The sequence below is a fragment of the Pagrus major genome, chromosome 13 (assembly GCF_040436345.1).
Source record: "Pagrus major chromosome 13, Pma_NU_1.0".
Taxonomy (NCBI): domain Eukaryota; kingdom Metazoa; phylum Chordata; class Actinopteri; order Spariformes; family Sparidae; genus Pagrus; species Pagrus major.
The window spans coordinates 5273132-5293434 of record NC_133227.1 but is presented as its reverse complement, the minus strand read 5'-3'; the positions used below and the strand labels follow the sequence as shown (position 1 = coordinate 5293434).

The 20303-nt window shown below is 40.6% G+C and overlaps 1 protein-coding gene across 1 annotated transcript; it reads right to left on the bottom strand.

Annotated features, from left to right (window-relative positions):
- Positions 1-11275: 11275 nt before the first annotated feature.
- On the bottom strand, positions 11276-19291 carry snx19a (sorting nexin 19a). Its single transcript, XM_073479764.1, has 12 exons — positions 19220-19291; positions 16452-17966; positions 16227-16365; positions 16044-16144; positions 15851-15970; positions 15078-15196; positions 14820-14910; positions 14595-14733; positions 14246-14369; positions 13352-13536; positions 13154-13241; positions 11276-11938 (listed from the first exon to the last, which is right to left on the bottom strand). Exons 2-12 carry the CDS (start codon positions 17949-17951, stop codon positions 11806-11808), a joined length of 2739 nt encoding a protein of 912 aa, XP_073335865.1. The 5' UTR covers positions 17952-17966; positions 19220-19291; the 3' UTR covers positions 11276-11805.
- Positions 19292-20303: the final 1012 nt, after the last annotated feature.

The following is a 20303-nucleotide window of genomic DNA, read 5'->3' as shown; positions in this document are numbered from 1 at the left end:
TTTCATTAAACGCATGTACACACAAATACACACACACACCTTTATACCAGCACACCTGGCACTGGAACATACAAAGTACAAAGATAAACCGGAGCGAACTCGTTGATGTAATTGTCATCAATATGTGTGTGCAGGTGTGAAAGACTTCCATCGACATAAGAACCTAGGCTAACGTGTGTTTCCACCTGTCCACATGTGCGTCCTGACCGTGCTCGTCAGTGAACATGCCCCTAGCATTGTTTTATGACTGCACCTCCACCAGTTCTGAGCCTCCCAACACCTGTACAATAAATCACCAGCCTACTCCTGTAGGTGTTACATAACCCAGCAGGGGTTTACTGACGCCAAACACAGAGCTGCCTGCGGTGGAGGCCTGACACGGGGCCGGCTGGACGGAGCCGACTCATCCTCTATACGGGTGGGTGGCGCTGTGGCACACAGGTGTCATTACGGGTGTTTCGGAAACTGATAAATGTTGTTTGGGACTAAAAAAAACTGTAGCAAGTTCTTACAAATTTACACAAATTTAAGGTCCTTTTTGTAAGAAATTCCCAACTTGTCAAATACTGTCGTAGGGATGCTGGCTGACCTGTCCTACCATTCCTAAGTGTCAGTATTTGATGAGCTGGGAATGAGACTCAAAAATCTACTTTTCTCACAAATAGCATCTTTAAAGGGTCCAGGTTTGGGTATTTGAAAATAAGGTCATTGGTCACCTTAAGTCAGATACAGTTAGCCACTAGCTGGTGAACCTACAAGTCAAACATCAATTAGCTGAAGACATATTTTCTCAGGGATTGGGGATGACCAAAACTGCTCCTGGATTTGTAAATAACAGACTGTTGGTTTTCCCGTTAACCATAACAACGAAAGCTTGGCCAAAAAAAAAATATTATGTGGCTAAAGAAAATTCACTGTATTGTTGCCATGTGTTGTCCATGTAAACATCATTAGAATAAATTGTTTGTGGTGTTGGGGACCTCCATGAACTTCATATTTTGGTATTTCATAAACAGATTTGAAAATGATTCAAACTGTGATTAAAGTTCCGCAGCTGGGATGCAAAACAGCTGGAGTTTCCATATGAACAAAATAAATGTGTGACACACAGTGGGAGGAAAAACACAAACTTAAATAAGTTGCAACGTGAGGGTGTCACAGTGGTGACGTGAGCTCATGAAATCCAATCACAGCGAGATGCCAAAGTGTCGGACTGCTGATGTGTGTTCAATAACGTGAGTGCTCCACACTGTGCTTGTGTTCTTGTGCCGATTCCATCTCTTTCTGCTGAGGCTGTTGTTAGAGAGAGAACCTCCAAGAGCAAGTTTCAGAAAGTCCCTCGATGTGGAGCCAAGTATTAATGCAAACCCTTTGACTCCACAGGAGGGAGAGTGAGACCAACTCTGGCTCAACAGCAGCACCGAGAAGCAATACCCCTTCTGTCTTCATCATCCCTGCATGAGATGTACAGGTTGTGATCACAATGTAAAGCAAATTGAATCATCATCTCTCTGGAGGTCCAGCTGATTTTTGGTAACTTGGCTTTGGCAAGAGGGCAAGAACAGACTTGGGGACCACCATGCTCGCTTTGTATACTCAGCATGTTGTTATTTGTAAATCACAATCATCCTAAAATCACTTCACAGCAACACTCATTAGATTATTTAGCTGTAAGTGATTATTGACATGCTCCATCCCAGTGTGTGTGTCTAAGATTTGGCTTCATTAGTACAGTAGGCACAAAACGGCAGAAATAGGTGCAAAAAAGTGCACCAGGTAGTGTCAGATTTTTGTGAAAGTCAGAAAAGAAATATTTCCCGCAACATTAACTTTTCTTAAATAAAGCACTTCGTAGTTTCTATAAACCGACTCACCTAAAGGACAACACAGTTTTGCATTAGTGTGCATTAGTACCTCATTAATATTGTAAATACTAAAATTCTGAGTCTAAATTTCCTCCCCTTTAAATTCACAATCCTGGACTACAAGGAAAAGTATGCTGCAAAATGTTAAAACACATTTAAATGTCACAAGTTCAAAATCTTCAATTTCACCAACGTTTTTCCAGTATTAAAGTCAAGAGTTGGATGAACTTCACGCTCATTACAAATGAAAAATAATCACTTGGAAACCAGAGAAGAATTGAGACTCTTACGTGTGTCTTTGTATGGTAATATAAGACCTACCAGAGTTCATTTTTCTGTACACATTGGTTAAGAAAGACAGTTTGGCGGACTTTACCATTCCCTCTCCGCTCAGCGTCTCTTGCCAAATCTTCAGGCTGGCATGCAGCCTATTAAGAGCTCCTCTGTTTCATGGTTTGTCAGCATCGATCGCATGAATGATGGCAGAATTAAACCCTGACAGACGATGAGGTGAGTGCAGTCCTACGTCAGCACTGGCTTCAGTCTGGTTAATCTGCATTATGTCAGCTGTCATGTTTATTTTTAATGTATTGCACAAAAAGGCACAGCAGTAGTTCCTCCTGATCCCCTTTATGTCCCTCCACACTACCCCTACTATTGATATGAGAAAGAGAACATGCATACTCTGAAGTCATGGTTTATGTGTGACAGTCTAATATGGTAATCCGCTATGAAGGTTTTGTCACTGTAGCACTGAAACACACACAGACTGATCTGGCTCACTGCAGCGCCCTCTTCAGGTCTGTAAGAGCAGACAGACCCATAAGTGTCCAAAAAGAGTTTTTCCCCTGTTTTGACTTCATGAAAGTTGAGTTGTACATAGAAAAGAGCTAGATCAGCACCGATATATCACAGCACATTCATTTTATCACTTAGATAAACCTCAGAGCGCCCTGAGAGACCTGAAAAAGAGATTATATCTCTGTCTGACGTTGTCTTCTTTACCCAAATCTCTCATGAGAACAAATTACAAAAACATTGGAGTGTATTTGAACTGATGAAATTTCTTCCTTTGAATGTTTCTCCTTCCTGATTATAAACCCCAAGTTTCATAGTCCACAAACAATAACCCTTTTAAACTAATAAATAATACAAATTAAATGGCACGTTCACCCAAAAATGAACATTTTAGTTATTATCTACTCAACTCCATGCCGATGGAAAGTCAGATATTATTATAGATTATTATATAAGTATTGTAGTCCAAAAAAAAAACATTTCTGGAGCTTTACGGCAAAAAGGGGGTTGCAGCATTCTGCATTCTTGCAAGTAGATGGGGACTTGTTTGAAAAAAAAGGGGGATCAATCATTTCATGGTTTAGAAGATGTATAGCACAGAACTCATAGTTCACACATAGAACCCAAATAAGAGCCAGAACACATCTTTATCCTGGTGTGAGCTCATTCCGGTTTAACAAGAGCCATTATATTGTTTAGTCATAGTGTTAATAGTGTTGTAAATCGTGTGCGATTCAACAAAACAAAACAGTCTGTTGACCAGCAGTACTTCGGCTACAACCTGTTTGCCGCCTGGTGCTGGTACGTCATAGCTTTCCCCTCACACCTCAGGAGAGCAGTCACAGTCTAAATCCAATTACAGCCATTTCCCAGAAGTCCCAAAGCCCCCATAAAGCCATCAGACCTCATTTCACCCAGGTCACTTCACAAACACAAGTGTGAGGATCTGACTGCTTGAGTTTCATACAGAGGCTGATAAAAAAGCAACTCTCATTCCCAATTTCTGCAAATACTGCATATGGGTGCCATTACGTGTTCGACAGGTGATATGCTCCTCGTGCTCCTCCTCTGACCAGGACTGAGGGAGAGAATTTGGCGAACGTGAACAATCATAACAGAAATGAACTGTTGATGCGTTACCTCGTCCTGAGGTAATGTCGATTTCTGTCTGTGTCATGTCAGATAGATTTTCATCAGCAGTTGTGGTTGTTTTAACAATAAAGACAACTCCCATGATCCCGCTACAATGATGTCATCGAACTAAGTCGGCAGAAATTATAAACTGTACGTTTTAAACTGCTTGGTGCAAAATTAAATTCTTCCCAAATGTTTCCCTGAGCCGCCTGTTCACATACTTCCATCTGCTTTCTGCCTGTATGGAGGTCAGTATAACTAATGACGCATCAGAGTAATTCCTGGATTCAAGTCAAATATGACTGCCTTCACTGGGCCTGACACTGGATCTGTTTCTTGCACACTCCTTGTGCAATGACCTCACACACTGAAGGAGAAATGAACCAATAACAACTTCACCCCACAATACCTCCAATAAAAGTGTGATAAAGTATGGTATATTGTCTACAGTGGTTAATGTGAGTCAGTTTAGTATATTACAGAGAATTTTCAACACATCAAAACCATAGACCAGATTCACACGGTGGCCATTTTCGTCAGATCGCAAGCTCAAGGTGGGAAGCTTAATTGCGCATTGTGCACTACTGTGTTCCAGGTTGCAAGTCCTAAAAACGTAGGGAGTCTGACAAACTGTGAGCCTTCGACTGCTTTGTGGGTGATCAGCAACTGAAAAGACAATGGATAGTGGAAATCTGGAGGGACATCAAGCCATATTTTGAGGTAAAACAACATACAGTATTTCCCATTAGCTTCCGTTAGAAAACAGCTAACGTTAGCATTCAACCAATTAAGGTAAAGTGTATGTATATATATATATATATATATATATATATATATATATATATATATATATATATATATATATATATATATATATATAATAAGAATTGTTAAATTGTTAAATTCCCTATGTTTATACAACTTGCAACTTTGAACACAGCAGCATAACATTATCACACTCTGAGTGTGACGTCAGAGGAAAATGGCCGCCGTGTGAATATATGCTATTAAGAATGTGCTGTAATAATTTGCTCGCTAGTTTGATACTTAACATTTAGCACAGCCGCTCTGTTGTTGGTAGCGGTGCTGGGTCAGGCATGTGTGAGCTGACCAGTCAGAGCAGACTGGGTATTCATAAGGAGGGTCTTAAAGAGACAGGAGCTAAAACAGAGTGTTTACACAGAGGGGGAGCACTAAAGCATGTAAACATATTCTAGAAGTAACCCAAAATAAAATGATGAACTTGAAAACGAGCAAATATGTGTCCTTTAAACACTTACAGGGATGTGTTCTTATGCCACATGGAGTGGTTTTAAATCAAACCAGGATCCCTGTGGCAGCCTTATTACCACGATGCACGTGTTTAAACAGAAAGACTCCGAGCATGAGCTAGGCCTTTGCCCAGGGCTTACAAAGGCTAGTTATTAAAATGACAGGTGGTGTCACTTTTTACACTTCCTTTGAGGAACAGCCCGTAACTACTATCATGTTAAAAGAAAGGGGGCGGAAAAAAACTTTACAAGCATGTTGCATAATGTTAAATTTCGAGGGGCACCCCTCTCCCCTATCGTCCGTTCACAGGTGAAAAAAAAGAATTCACACCGACATGCTTCGTTTCATCACCCTGAGACAGCAGCTGTCAGGAGGCTGCAACGCAATGTCTGCATGCAAGATATTTCTCTGTAATGCCGGTATGGTACTGTCAGCAGCAAAAGTACACATAATGCATATGTTGGCAGATGAGAAACAATAATAGAAAAGTCTGAACACACTGTTCAGATATTTCAGTCCAGAAAGTGAGCAGATTTGACCTTATATGGCGCACTGAAACACAGCATATTTTTCCACTCAGATTCAAAGAATTTGACTTGAGTTAAGATCTTGAGTTTGTAAGCTTGAAAAAAAATCACACTGCCAAAGGGTAAAGGTTCCTTAAGAGGAGCTATAAAACTATTCAAGTCAACAAAATAGAAAGAAAGAACCTTTGCAGGTTTGACATTGTTTTGACATCTAATTCTCACCAAAAACAAAAGCATGTAGCAGCGCTTAAGCAAAAATGTGATCACTCACAGAGAGATAGATACATTTAGACCAGATTTTAAGTGCATATAGAACCTGTGATGTGGGGTCAGGGTTATGCATAGCTTGGTTGTAGAGGGTCAAAAACTTAAAAATGTTGGTAACAGCCAGTGGTGGGAGCTTTTCCATAGAGACACCTGAGGTCAGTCCCTGCCACATGCCTGTCATAAAAAATTAAAAACAGTAGTTGTGTCTGTTGGACAGTGTGCCTCATGTTGGTGACAGAGCTAACCAACCTGCCCATTACTGCAACTAACTACACAGTAATTAGATACAAATATTTTTACCAAACTTGCAGTAACTTGCTCTATTTCAAATTGCATGGACATGGTAGAAGCAAATGTTTGAATACATCCCACCCTTGGAAGACATAGCAAACAGAACACCTTGACCTCAGTCAGGCATATCTGTCAAAATGTCTCCGTCTGTTTTGAGTGGCAGTGCAAAAGCAGGGAGCCGCAGTGAGAAGGTATGGTCTCAACTGAACTTGAGATGAAGGACTAGGACTGAGAAGTGAGTTTAACCTTCAGGGCATGAAAAAAAGCAAAAATTGGCAACAGTGGTCAAAGGACATTGAACAAATGTGGTTATAAAGGTGAGTCCTGTAAGCATTATAGGGTGCTCAGTTGATTGTTGAGTTGTCCGGCCTGCAAGATTACTGTCTTGGTTCACTCTCAACGCTCCAACAGTGTCACCTTCAGCAAAAAAGCTATAAAAAAACAACTGCACTACCTGCCCAGCACCAATTAGCAGAGGAACGGAGTTAGTAACTAGCTGATGAGCACTGTGGAGCATTTAGCAGCTAAAGAGACTAACATTTTCCTTGGTGGAGTAGGTGGAGACCAAAAACAGAGGTAACGGGTGACTAGTGCATATTGGGCTTATATTTTCCAGGATGCCAGACACACATATCCAGATGAATTATTACATTGCTTCTGCTGGTTATATAAATATGCAACTGTTTGCTGACCACAAAATGCATTTCCTGCTGAAAATGCAGTGTGAATGCTGAAATGCTCATGGGTAGAAATACAAAAATTGCCTTTCTCTGCCTTGCCAACAGTCTGAGATGAGAATTTGAACCCCTGACCATGTGATCATGAGCCATGTGTTTTACCTATTCTGCCACAGAGACATAGAAGAAGCTGTAGCTGCAATCAGTCATTAATCAACCATGTGTATATACGTGTGAAAACACGTAAAACAACATACAGTATTTCCCATTAGCTTCCGTTAGAAAACAGCTAATGTTAGCATTCAACCAATTAAGGTAAAGTGTATGTATATATATATATATATATATATATATATAATAAGAATTGTTAAATTGTTAAATTCCCTATGTTTATACAACTTGCAACTTTGAACACAGCAGCATAACATTATCACACTCTGAGTGTGACGTCAGAGGAAAATGGCCGCCGTGTGAATATATGCTATTAAGCATGTGCTGTAATAATTTGCTCGCTAGTTTGATACTTAACATTTAGCACAGCCGCTCTGTTGTTGGTAGCGGTGCTGGGTCAGGCATGTGTGAGCTGACCAGTCAGAGCAGACTGGGTATTCTTAAGGAGGGTCTTAAAGAGACAGGAGCTAAAACAGAGTGTTTACACAGAGGGGGAGCACTAAAGCATGTAAACACATAAGCAATGAATTTTGTAACTACTTCTGCATTCACGCTAATAAACGGGCCGTATTTAGCTAAAATGTGACGATACATCAGTACTGGGTTCTTGATTTGGTTGGCTCACCTAAAATGTTTTCAGAAACACATATCAGTGTATTGTTTAGCTGTAATACTACTCTTCTTCTACTCCATAGACAGCACAGATTCATGCAAGGGCCTGCTTTCCAGCGATTAAGTACTTCTTCAAGTCAAGACATTCACTAATTGTCACTGCAAGAGTCTTTAAAACATCATGTTGACCTAGCAGAACCTCTTGATGAACCCTCAAGGAACTTGTGAGGAGGTCGAGAGTCATTAGCCGTAGACAGTTGCCAAAACAGAGTGACTGATGGTTTGACTCAGACAGTTGTCCCAAGGTGAGGTCAGGATGAGGTCAGCAGCAACCTTTCACTCTTCCCAACCCTGAGGTATCATGTTTCTCCTCATCCTTATCACAAGAGAATTTCTCATGAATCTCATGAAACCACATGAATCACGAGTCCACTCACAGCACGGCTGCCTACCTCTCTGTCCACTCTCACGCTACTTCTTCTCTTTGACCTTAACTACTTGCCAAACACTCAGATAAATAGGACAGGGGTGGAGTACAGGAGGGAGGATTGTAATTGGATAAAGTCATATTGCGATTGAAATATGTTGTTGTTTTCCAGAAAACTTGGTCATCTGAATTTTTCCAGTCTAAGTAGATGGAAGTAGGGCACTGAGGCGGGGTGTCAGAGCTCCTAAAAGGCCTCACTGCACATCTGCACTGAGCAGAAGAGGACACAGCGCTAACATGAACCAGATTCACTTCATCCAAAGGTCAGATGCTAGAATCAGCAGCTAAGCACGCGTACACCAGGAAATTTTGGTGTGTTTTTGTGTCATATTCAGTCATATTTCGACATTGTTGTTGGATGTTATTGTAATTGACACCAATGGTGATCTGCACAGACTCAAGTATAATCCTGTTTTTAATTATGCTCTGTGAGAATAACTGCAAGATGGGAAAATAGGGGTTTACCTCAATATTCAGCACACTCACACACACTTGTTAACCTCAGCTGGTGATACTCCTCTCTCCGCTCTGAGTAATCGCTACATCTGGGATCTTTTGCGCAAATGCCCATGAGTATGTACATTCATCTTTACAAGGTGGAATTCCCCCATAAAACTTATTCACTTCATGATGCTGCAGCTGCTGGTCTGCTTTAGTTGGACTGTCAGCGCTGTGTTTTAAAGGTAGGACTCAACTGTGATCAGTATCACCTCTGGCTGGTAGCTGTAGTATTGCACACATCTATTGTTTGACACCATGAGGAGTTAGGAATCCAGTTTATCATCATCATCATCATCGCCATGTTAACGGTTCATGTCTCTGAGCATCAACCAGAGTGCATCTTAGTAGTCTCTACACTCTAGTGATGCGGGACATTGCTTCATAGAGGACAGATATTTTTCACCAACCTAACAGGCAGGACATCTGCTTGGCTTTTGCTATAAGTCTACCAAATATCACAGTGTTACATACATGTTTACTTCAACATACAAGTTTTCAATGCATTACGTCTGACAAATTGTTACAGACCTGGCATTTGTATTCATGACAGTGGTGTTGCACTCAGAAACTGTGGGCAACACCATTACATAACGCTACTTTAAGGTGAGTTGCAGCTCCCTGAATGCAGTTAAAGGACTGTAATGTACACGGCCTGTTGTTGAAAAAAAAAAAAGAAAGGAAAAAAAGACACTTTTAATGAAAGCAAGCACAGTAGAAATGAGCCAGGTGATCCATTTTTAAGTAGTTGATAAATCTCAGATTGTAGCTGTCCACACGTCAATCAGGGATTAGCTGTGAAATTTCACAGATGTTTGGTCCATTGAGAGACATGTGATGAAAATGCAGCTGCCTTGACTTGAAACGTATGGGGCCACCGTCAGTGCAGCTTTGTCTCCTTTGGTTGCCAGTGAAGTCCCAAAGCATGAGACAGGATGGGTGGGAGTTCGCCAGGATCAGCCTATGATATCATGAGAAAGGAAGTGCGTTCCTAAGATCGTATTTATGAAGTCCTTCTGAACTGCACGTGGAGACAAAGGAAACGGATTCAAACACATCAACATCAGGAAAATGACATGGTTAGATGTTTGGCTTGTGTTGTGTTGTTAAGTATTCCTGTTATTCTGTCCACCCTTATATAACTACAACTTTTAGAAACTGTCATCCTAACACATCCTAAGCACAAAAGTTTTTCTTATTGCAGGACTATTTGTTATTTTCAATTTTCAGGTTAATTTCTGTTGTCTATCATCCATTAAATGTTCTGTCTCTGTCTGCAGGTATCCAGGGCCGCCTGTTCTTCTTTAAAGTGGATGACAGACAGTACAAAGATGAGTGTTTGCACTCTGCTGGCACATCAACTCTCTGCTAAAGACAAGCAGCAAGACACAATTAAGAGACATTTCTGACTGAAATGTAACGTAGCGTAACAGAGTTTATACTGTCATTTTCACTTTTTTTGTGATGTTCCTTCAAGTCTGACTTACTGTAGTTGTAGTACAGTTCTTAACCGCACATGTACAATGAAAAAAAACATTTGCCATTTTAGACCATCTCAGTCTACTGACGCCCAGTTCAAGTTTTGCTGTTGCATATATAACATAAAGGCCTTTAAATTAACAATTTGAATTCAGTGAATCTGAGCAAACTCATGCCACAAGAAAACTTGACTTCATGTTATGTTGCCATGTGGAAACACACTGAGGTGTTCATCATTCACACTATTACAGCTTTATCAAAGAGGTTTCCTGTGAAGATGCAAGTATTTTTCAAAGGCTGGTCAGGGTCAAAAGATCATGGGAACACTTTCACACTGTCTGCACTCACTTTTATTCATGTAATTTCTGGGATATGAAGTGAATCATCCCAAGTACATGAGTCAAATCCTCTTCTCACAAATAAAATGATGCTACAGGAAGATCTGACTGATTTGTTCAAGGACAGTTCCCACAGACAGACAGGCAAAAATCCAGTCCAGATTTTTCAGTCATGTTATAATGTCGGTCAGAGTTGTTGAAAATATCACTGCCAATACAAACTCTTACAAGATGCTAATCTTCAAGCTACACAATGCAAGATTGTATTATTAAAAATAAAAAATGTGCTCAAATAAAATATGGACTTACAGAAGACACAAATGAAAATGGACTATCAAAAAAATTCTGGCTCAACTTCACGAGGGAGTAGCTGCCTGAGGTCACACAGCAACGGCAGCCATGGGGAGGAGGCACAATGTATTTGTAGATGACAGCATTTGTATTATGCAAGTGAATGAAATATTTAGATATGTTTTCAAATATAAAAGTGCCATAAAAAATTAAATGTATATTGACGTCTTTCAACTCGTGGGGTTTTATATATGCAAATTTTGTTTAGAAATGCAAGGAGGCTGCACTGCTGAGGGTTCACCTGTGTGTACACCTGCCAAAGAGACATTTTCTTTAAAGTCAGCTGAGTTTTTTGGTAACATTTGGTTTCACATGGAAAGCTTTGAGGTTGGGAGTTGGAATTTCCAACCTCAGATGTTGACTGGAACGCAACATAAGACACCAATTATCAGATGAAAGGAAATCAAGGAAAGAATAAAAGCCTTCTTTACGATCTTAAGGTAGACATATGTATTTATTTTAAAGACTTTACATCAAAATAACTCAACACATCAATTGATGATTTAGAAATATTAAAAAAAGTCTTATTTCAGATGGAAATAACAAATATATACACTGATGTAGTATAACCAGTATAACCACACACACATGCCTGTTTTTTCTGGTGGCCTAACTGCTTATTTATTAATACAATTTCACATGGAGCCAAGTGCAGATAAGAACAGTAGTTGGTATTTGATTGGACGATGTGGGGACCAGTCAGCATAACAGTTCAATATGCGTGTTGATGCTGACACCACTACTGTTTTTCTCTGATGTTTGGGTGTTTCAGAACTATTAACACATCTCGACTTCCTCATCTTTATGATACAGTACGTCACAAAGAAGGAATTATAAATTCCTGAATCCAGGTGAAGCCACGTGATTCTGATGTGACCGCACACAGGCAAACAGGCTGCTTTTATCACTGACCAGTGATAGCTGATGACTGCTGCTCTCCTGTGCCATCACCCTGTGGACTCCGGTGACAACAGGCCATTATGAAGACATCACAATGCACACACATTCTGCACATAGCAGACTGTTATCATGCGCTGCTCATGTGTGAGGATGATTGTCCCTCTCTGTGTCTTTGGCCAGGCTCTGTAGCAGGGACCTCTGGAAGGCCTCGTCACACGACTCGGGGACCAGAAACTCCAGGAGCAGGTCACAGATGCAGTAGATCAGATGCCTGCATGTAATCACACATACAGGGTTAACGACAGACTAAGGTCAAGTGTTATTATTACAGATGCTTATATGATTAACATAATATGAAAATGTAATAAATACTGCAGGTGTAGTCAGTGTTGCCAGCTTCACAATTGTGTCATTAGATTTAGCGACATTTGGAGCTATTACTAGATATTCATTAGAAAACAGTTAGCAGCACTGGATGTATTAATTTCTGATCAAGGCGATCTCTTCTCTGCTAATAGCCAAAGCAGCAGGACGTTCCATGATACAGATGTGCCAGCATGTAAACAGATATACCAACAACATAGAGGACTGCTTAGGTTTAAGTTCACTAGTAAGACATCTGGCAAGGTTTATCCTCAATAACTTTTCAGCAGATTATTATGGCAGTGTGTAATAAAGCTGACTGATGTTCCACAGGTTTAAATCTTTCCTCATGACCAGATACTGAAGACTGACACTGTGCACGGCTTGATATACGACACAAAACTGAGGAGTTAGGGGCTGTCTCAAAAGTGCCAAGGGAGCGTTTCAGATTTGTGTCAACAGTGTTCAAATTCTGTTGTGGACATTTTAACTTAATGTATTGTAATCTGGACCTGGTCTTCATGAGCTACTACGGTCTTTTTTATTGTCAATAGCTTTCTTGTTTGTCATTATAGACACTTCAGACCAGTAATCTCCCATTTTAGAGCACTACCTCCAGTTTTTAAAGATGATTATGAAATATGGCCCAATGAAATCCTGACTTGTAATTTTCCGCTAACATCCAGTTGTACTGTGACTTTAAGTTCCACCAAGATTGTTAACAGTTACAGAGCTGTAATTTTGGCTCAGTTAAGGTTTAACTTTTGTTTTGAAGTTGGAGTTCAAATATATGTTATTATTATTAGTTCAGTTCAGATACATGGTATTTATATAGATATATCATATGTATGAGGAGTATAAATGGTAATTCTAAAAAATAAATAATTTAATACAGAAAATTAAACAGATTACCCATTTTATAATCTTAATACTGATACATATGCAGATATTTTTGTGACATAAACAGATACAGATATGGATATATACTGTTTAGTGAATTATAGATACAATAACCAGATAAACGCATGTCCTGTGTACACTACCGATACAGTTTCATGGTGTAGCTGATTGAAAATAGCAGAACCAGACATGTGTTTACTCATCAGTTTGGTTGTTGACTCACTTGTTTATCTGACAGTCCTGTAAAGACTCCAGCATGGTCTCCAAGCTCAGTCTGTACTTGTCACTTCCCAGCATGTCAGTGATGAGCTCTGCTCAAACAAACCACAAAGCACAACATAGCTGTGGAGCCTTGCTAATAAAAACAGCATTTAATGAGCAATCTAACAGCCACAATCTGAATCTCACAGCTGCTACGTACCTGGGAGCAGCTGCATCAGACAGTCCAGACACTGCTCCTTGGTTTCTTCTCTTTCTGCGGTACTCCGCTCTGGCCGTGGTTGAGCAGGCAGCGTGCCGCCCGGCCATACAGCTTCCTGCAGCACTTGTAGGTAAATCACCCAGCAGGGGGCACTGGTAAGGTGGGCAACTCCTACATCCAACCATCTGAGACAGAATCATGAGTTTAATATAATATTGTTCTTCTGTGCATGTGTGTCTGCTTTTTCTACAAGATATCAACAAACAAGTGGAAATAAATGCAAATACATGCAAACATGCTTCAGCTGATTGTGAGAGACTGACAGACATGCACCCCAGGGGGAAGCAACACAAACATTCTTAAATCTCTATAGACCATTGCAAGAGCATGAACATGATTTACTGACATGCTAAGTGACCCTTTCAACTCCCGAAGGCATATATTAAGTCCAAAAATGGAGGCAAGCAGAATCAGTTAATGACAGCACTGGACACTGGAGATTAGACGAGCACAGTTCCCACAAGCTGTGTGGTTAAAAACAAGCCCAGCGGTAATCCTAGATTCCCAGAAAAGCATAAACATTGCATTTGAAGAAGGAAATAATACTTTGAAAGTAAGTATGAGAGAATGTCATGCAGCTTCAAATCACTTAGTACCTCATGAAGCTGCCCCTTGTACTAGAAAAGGACGCAGCATCTGGATGTTCAGCTGTACGAAGGTGAAATGCCACACTTTCACCTGTACAACATAAGTCCCAGTTATTTACTGACACTTAAGGGTATAGTTACTCTAAGATTCAGAGGCCTTAATGAAACCAAACAAGACATATGGAATTATACATTATTAAAATATATACAAGCCAATATCAGCACTGAAGCTGAAAGAAGCTCCTACCTCTCAATGAAGGTGCCAAAGAGCAGTCTGATGGTCTTCTGTATGTTCTCTGTGCACAGCCAACTCCACTGGTCCTTCATCAGCAGACACAAAATGTTCAAAGCAACATCTGCCACAGCTGTGTCTGCAATGCACAGAAACACAGTGGGACACCTTTAAACACATGTGACATACTGTGCAGACAAAACACATCATACAGTGGAAAGTGACTACTAGGAATATTCAGCAAATGTCCAAATAATCAGTGGAGTTCTGCTGCACCCCAGTGGTAAAGCTGTGTTACTGCATGATGATTCATACTTATATTATGGATAAAACTAACTAAGAAAAGATTTGTGTAAATATCAACCTGTGCCATGAGTTTTCCCTGCGGTCTTCTGCTGCTCACAGCTCTGCTTGGCTGTCTCTTTCCCATTTGGCTCACATAAAAGTCTTTCCTGCTCTTTGACAAAGCTCTCCAGGCCGGACAGTGACATGCCGTTGAGGACCTAAAGATTAGCAAAGCAACATGTCAGGTATCTGTTTTAAAATCATATTTTTTAAATCAGAGATGGTAAATACTGTGGTAACTTACAGCGCTGCCTTCACTGAAGCAGTATGTCACTTTAGGATGTAGGTCTGGTATATTGAGAGATGGGGAAATTTTGCTTGGGAACATAAGTCTCCTGATACATGAAACACAAAACCAGACATGCCCCATTACAGTCAAAAAAACTAAACACAGAGAAGAAAGATCCTCGATCTATTAGGGGTGACAAACGACCCTGCTATATTATTAAGGAGTCACACCTCAAACAATATTGGGAACAACAGACTGATATAGAGCTCTCACCTGTACTTTCTGCTGTCCAGTGTTCGTCCATCAGCATCTCCCTCAAGATCCTCTGTTGGGCTGAGCGGCTCAGGATAAGGGAAAGCCGTCTTCAAGGTGTCTAAAGCATTTTCCATCATCTTCAATAGGGGTCAAGTTGGAGAAGAAATGGGATAATCAAATTAAATTCCCCTTATTGAAAAAATATCAAAGAATATACTTAGATCACATTTTTCATTTAATCTATAGAGTTGATTAGTAAGCTTTAGAGGTTACCTTTGGACCGAACCAGGCAAACTGTGCCCCTGATTCCCATTCTTTATGCTAAGCTTAGCTAAGCTAACCACATGTTGACTTAAACTGCACATTTAGCACAAAGGTGCGAGTGTGGTATCGATCTTCTCATCTAACTCTTGGCAAAAGAGATCCAAAATTGATTTGAAAAGATGTTTTTACACCCATAACTCACAGACAAGCTTGTGCACTCACTTAAACCCCATCTATTTCAGTTGTTGAGGAAAATGCTGTAACCCTGTTTTGCTGTGAAACTCCAGAAATGTTTTGTGGACTACGACACTTCTCTGACTTTGCTGACTTTCCATCAGCATGGGGGTGAGTAGATAATGATTGAATTTTCATCTGTGGGTGTACTTATCCTTTAGGATTAGATTGGATTGATGTTGATTGTGTTGATTTTTCTCCAATTTCATCAAAGTAATGCCTCCAGATCACATGAGAACGGTTTCTTACAATCATAATCACATCTTCACAAGATCGAGTAGATGCTCTCTCACCTTGTCAATTCTTGACTTGTAAAAAGGCTTTCCTCCAAAATATGAGCCAGAATCTGAGTTGAGGGCCAGAAACTCCTGCATGTCTTCATTGTTGGATGTCTCAGGAATGTTGCTTAATTGCTAGAAAAAAAAATCTATTAATGACAGTAACCACAAGAAGTTTCACTGCTGATGTTATGATCCTTATACCTACTTTAAGGAATGTATCCAGTTGGCTTTTACGAGCTTCAACCTTGTCACCGTCTGGGTTGCCAAAGTGGAGGTCAGGGAACATTTTCTTTGGGCCTTTGACATCTGAAATCCATAAAATTGACTTGCACTGATACTTCTGTCTTGGTATACAAATGGTCAGTTAAAGCAGAGGATCATTTCTTACTCTTGATTACTTTCTTGACTTCAGGCTTCTCCTCTAAACGTGTCTGCAAGTTGAGGAACTCGCTGTATCTCCGGTTGACAGTGTGAGTGGTCGCAGGCTGCAGAGTGTCACCGTTTTCTGCTTCAGCCACTGTCTCAAACTGTAAAACAAACAGTGGAGGGTAAAGATCAGTAACACATATTCAAATATCAGTCAAACTTTAAAGGAAGCAGGGCGTGGAGTTACCTTTACAGTGTAAAGAGTGTAGGGGTGTGTGCCTGTGCCACGCTGCTCCTTCGCAGTGACAGTACCAGATATTTGCACATTCTGGATGCTCATAGATGCAGCTTGAGGGTTGGGGGGATCAAAGCTGCAGGAGGTCAGACAAAGTCTTCTTGGAGAACAAGTTGGGGATTTCTTTTGGGCTATACCGGCGGGCCACTGGGAGTCCTCGGGCACCACCAGCTTTGGCCCGAGATTTTTCAGAGGACCGAAGCACCCAAAGGCTTCATCATCCTTTACAGGGATCATGTTGCAGAAGGTTGTTGGAGGACCACAATCACAAAAGCCTCCCGTCAGCTCCTCTTCAGAGTCTGAATGAATTAAGGAGTCCAGTAATATCATTTTGGACTCTGCTGAGTGGGAGTAACTGCCAGATGTGAGTGTACAGCAGTTCACTTTGCATGGTGTGAGCAAACCTGCGTGGCAATTCTCTACCTTCCCAGCGGACGTCAGACTGACCATGCTACTTTGTGAGGAATCCCTCTCATAGAGCGTACTCTGGCTCTGGAGATCATCAGCGTCAGAGCTGCCTTTGCTGCTGAGGCCGGCATGATCAGAAGAAGACAGTGACCTGCACGTTGTCCAGGACTCCTCCTGGATCTGACATCTGTATAGTTCAGCTACTGGGAGCTCGTCCACATTGATTTCCTGTGGTTCTCTTGACCTGGTGGTTATATCTACAATGGTCTGGTTGAGCCAGTCAGGATCAGACACCCTGCTGATGAGCGGCAGCAGCACATTGCAGGTGATGAGTTCAGTAACCATGTAACCTCCGGTCCTTGTTTCCATCTGTGGATATGGAACAAGCACATGTAAGACAAGGTTAACCAGAGCTCTTGAGTAGCTGAGCTCAGTGACTGCACTGCTCACAGCTGGGTGAGGGGCATCTACTTCACTGTAGAGCTGCCACAGGCTAATGCGCTCCTTCTGTGTTGACTGTATCTGTCTCGCCGTCATGTAGCTCTGCAGGTGACACCCATACAGCTCTAGCAGCCTTTGGACCAGTGCTTTTCTGTCCACTCGCCGTGCACGCTCCTTCAGCTCCATCACCGACTCCAGCATTGAGTTACGCACCGCGCGTTCAAACTCCCCCTCCACCTCCGGCAGCAACGTACGATACCACGAGGACACAAAGTCACGCACTGCTTTGTGGACGGCACAGTGGATCTCATGGTTCAACCTCCACTCATGTTCAGGGGAAGACAGAGGTGGGTTAACTTCTCCAAGGGGCAAAAAGTGTTCCAAATGGAGAAGGCTGTTTGCATCCAGTACGGCGCGGGAGCCGAGCCAACCACCGAGAACCACCAAGAGACTGGTGAAGACGCAGAGGAGCCAAACATTCACAAGGAGATGGAAGAGGACGAGCCATGCCAGTAGAGCTCCGAGCCCTAACAGCCTCCGCTGCCCAAGCAACTCTGACAAAGTCCAGTTATTAGAGCTCTTTGTGGAGGGCATTATAGCCATCTGGTCAGATGTGACCTGTTGAAAAAAGACAATGATATATCCTGTCACATAACAAGCAATAACAATAAGAAAATCGGGCTTCTGATTGCTTACTTAACTTGATTTATAAACTCTAAAGACCCAAGCAACACTGCTTAAATACTTGTATGATAAAGCCAATTGCAACTCTTGTTTGCAAAACCCTTATTGTAAAAGGATTCTGTATATTGATGGGACATTTCCCTATTGATTAATCTGACTATTTTCTTGATTTATCATTTAATCATTTGGCCTATAAAATAGGAAAAGTGGAAAAAATCCCATCTTTTCCAGTTTCCAAGTTGACACCTTGTTTTGTCCAACCAACAGTACAAAACTTTAAAACATTCAGTTTACTACTGTATAAAACAGAGTAAAGCAGCAAATCCTCACAGTGTAAAAGCTGGAACCAGTGAAAGAAATGTATCAGTTATCAAAATAGTTGACGAGATGAATAATCGACTTATCTTTGCAACTTGAGTGTTGTCACATAAACACTTGCAAAGCTGATTTGCACTATACTGTATGTTTGAAGTGAGACAGTTAGCTTATAGGCACAGTACAGTGCCAACATGACAACTGAAACAGGTTATCAGCTATGCATTATTGAATTCAAAACACTGACTCTCAGCTTGGTTGTGTCTAATCAGCTACTACTGCTGAGTACTTATGATTGATATTACAGACAAATATAGCTTACAGTAATGTTTATGGACTGAAGTACCCGAGAAAGCATAACACACAAAGTCTAAACTTTATATTTTATGTAATATGATTTTAATCACATATCCATATACCTATTATTATCATTAGAGAGTAAATGGTGTGAAAATAGTTTCAGATTTAGGGCAATGTAGTGAAATAAGGACAACAGCAAACCCATTTACATGTGGTGCAGCATGTACCGCGAGAGAGCAACGTCATGTGCATCAGTCGGAGCGGGACTTGTTGCCATGGCAATTAATTCACCTCAACCGAGTCCACAAACTATAGCATTTAAGCTAGCTGATTCCTCCTTCTTTCTTTAGCACTTTTACCATCTTTAAAGACACGTATTTACTAAATAATGTTATGTAGCTACACCTAGCCCCCAACTGCGGTCACAGTTGCTCACTTGACCGCAAGATAATGCTCAGTGTACACCTAGCGTACGAGGGTAGCCTGCAGTCTACTGACAGGGGGGACTGAAGTTAGCCTATTATTGAATACTCATCCCGAAAACAGCTCGGAGACAATAAAACAAACATTACCTGAAATGCTGTCGGAGCTTTACAACAGGAATACAAGGCGTGTGGGCTGTCCTCCTCCTGTGTGACACTGCTTTAATCCTCCAACAAAGATTATGTGGATCAGTGTGTAGGTCAGGAGAGACACACACGGCCCGTATGGACCTTAACTAGCTGTTAGCTGTCCACTCGAGCTGCCAGACAGCCCCACGTGCTCACACAGATCCTCTGCAGCTGCTCTCAAACATGGACTTTATTGTCCAATACTACACTTTCATAGCTGAACAAATGAATCACCACATTAAAAAAACGCTGAAATAAATACATTTGTCAATCCATAAATGAAAGACAAAAAAAAAAAATAAATAAATAAGGAAAACATCTTCAATTGATTTCATTTACCTATTTCTTCATTTCTACTTTAATAAATGTCTATATTTTTTACATTTTCTTCATTCATGTATTTATGGATGTCTGTGTCTGTGTGCTCATAGGATAGTAACGTCCCTTTAAAGTTGGATTGATTATTTAAATTGCTTAGATCTTTTATGTACTCAGTCATTTTTCATTCTTAATAAATGGAAGTCGATGTGTGGTATACTGAAATTAGTGTACATGAATTATACACATCTTGTTCATTGTAATTGTTCATAAAAAAATCATTTGATTGTATATATGAATAACAATAATCTATTATGCAATATATAGTATACAATAATCTCTCTGTTATACTATTATAATAATTAAAGGGTTATTAAAGGGTGCTATGCAGTTTTGGAGAACATACTCAGAATTCTTCTTCTCATACTCATAATTATAAAACTATAATATTAATGAGGTAATGATACAAACTCCGAAATATTTATATTTTCCACAACTGAATAAACAAGCTGTTCTCAGAGGAAAATAAGATCCCCGAAACATTGTTTGAAGCTAGAAAGGTGGCAGGGTCCGCCAAATATAAACAAAGTAAAACACTATGAAATTGTGTTGTCCTTTCCCAGTTTGTTTATTAAGTCATTAAAACGATGAAAGGTTGTTTATTTAGTTTGTTCAGGCCTTTAGTTTAGTTTGTCTCCCCCCAAAACTACACAGTGCACCTTTAATA

Excerpts from the sequence above, each read along its gene's own strand:
- snx19a (XM_073479764.1), bottom strand. The coding sequence starts at position 17,951 with ATGGCTATAATGCCCTCCACAAAGAGCTCTAATAACTGGACTTTGTCA. Across the intron at positions 14,734-14,819 it reads GCTTCAGTGAAGGCAGCGCT|GTCCTCAACGGCATGTCACT; the intron begins GTAAGTTACCAC and ends GCTAATCTTTAG. Across the intron at positions 13,242-13,351 it reads TCTGATGCAGCTGCTCCCAG|AGCTCATCACTGACATGCTG; the intron begins GTACGTAGCAGC and ends TTGTTTGAGCAG.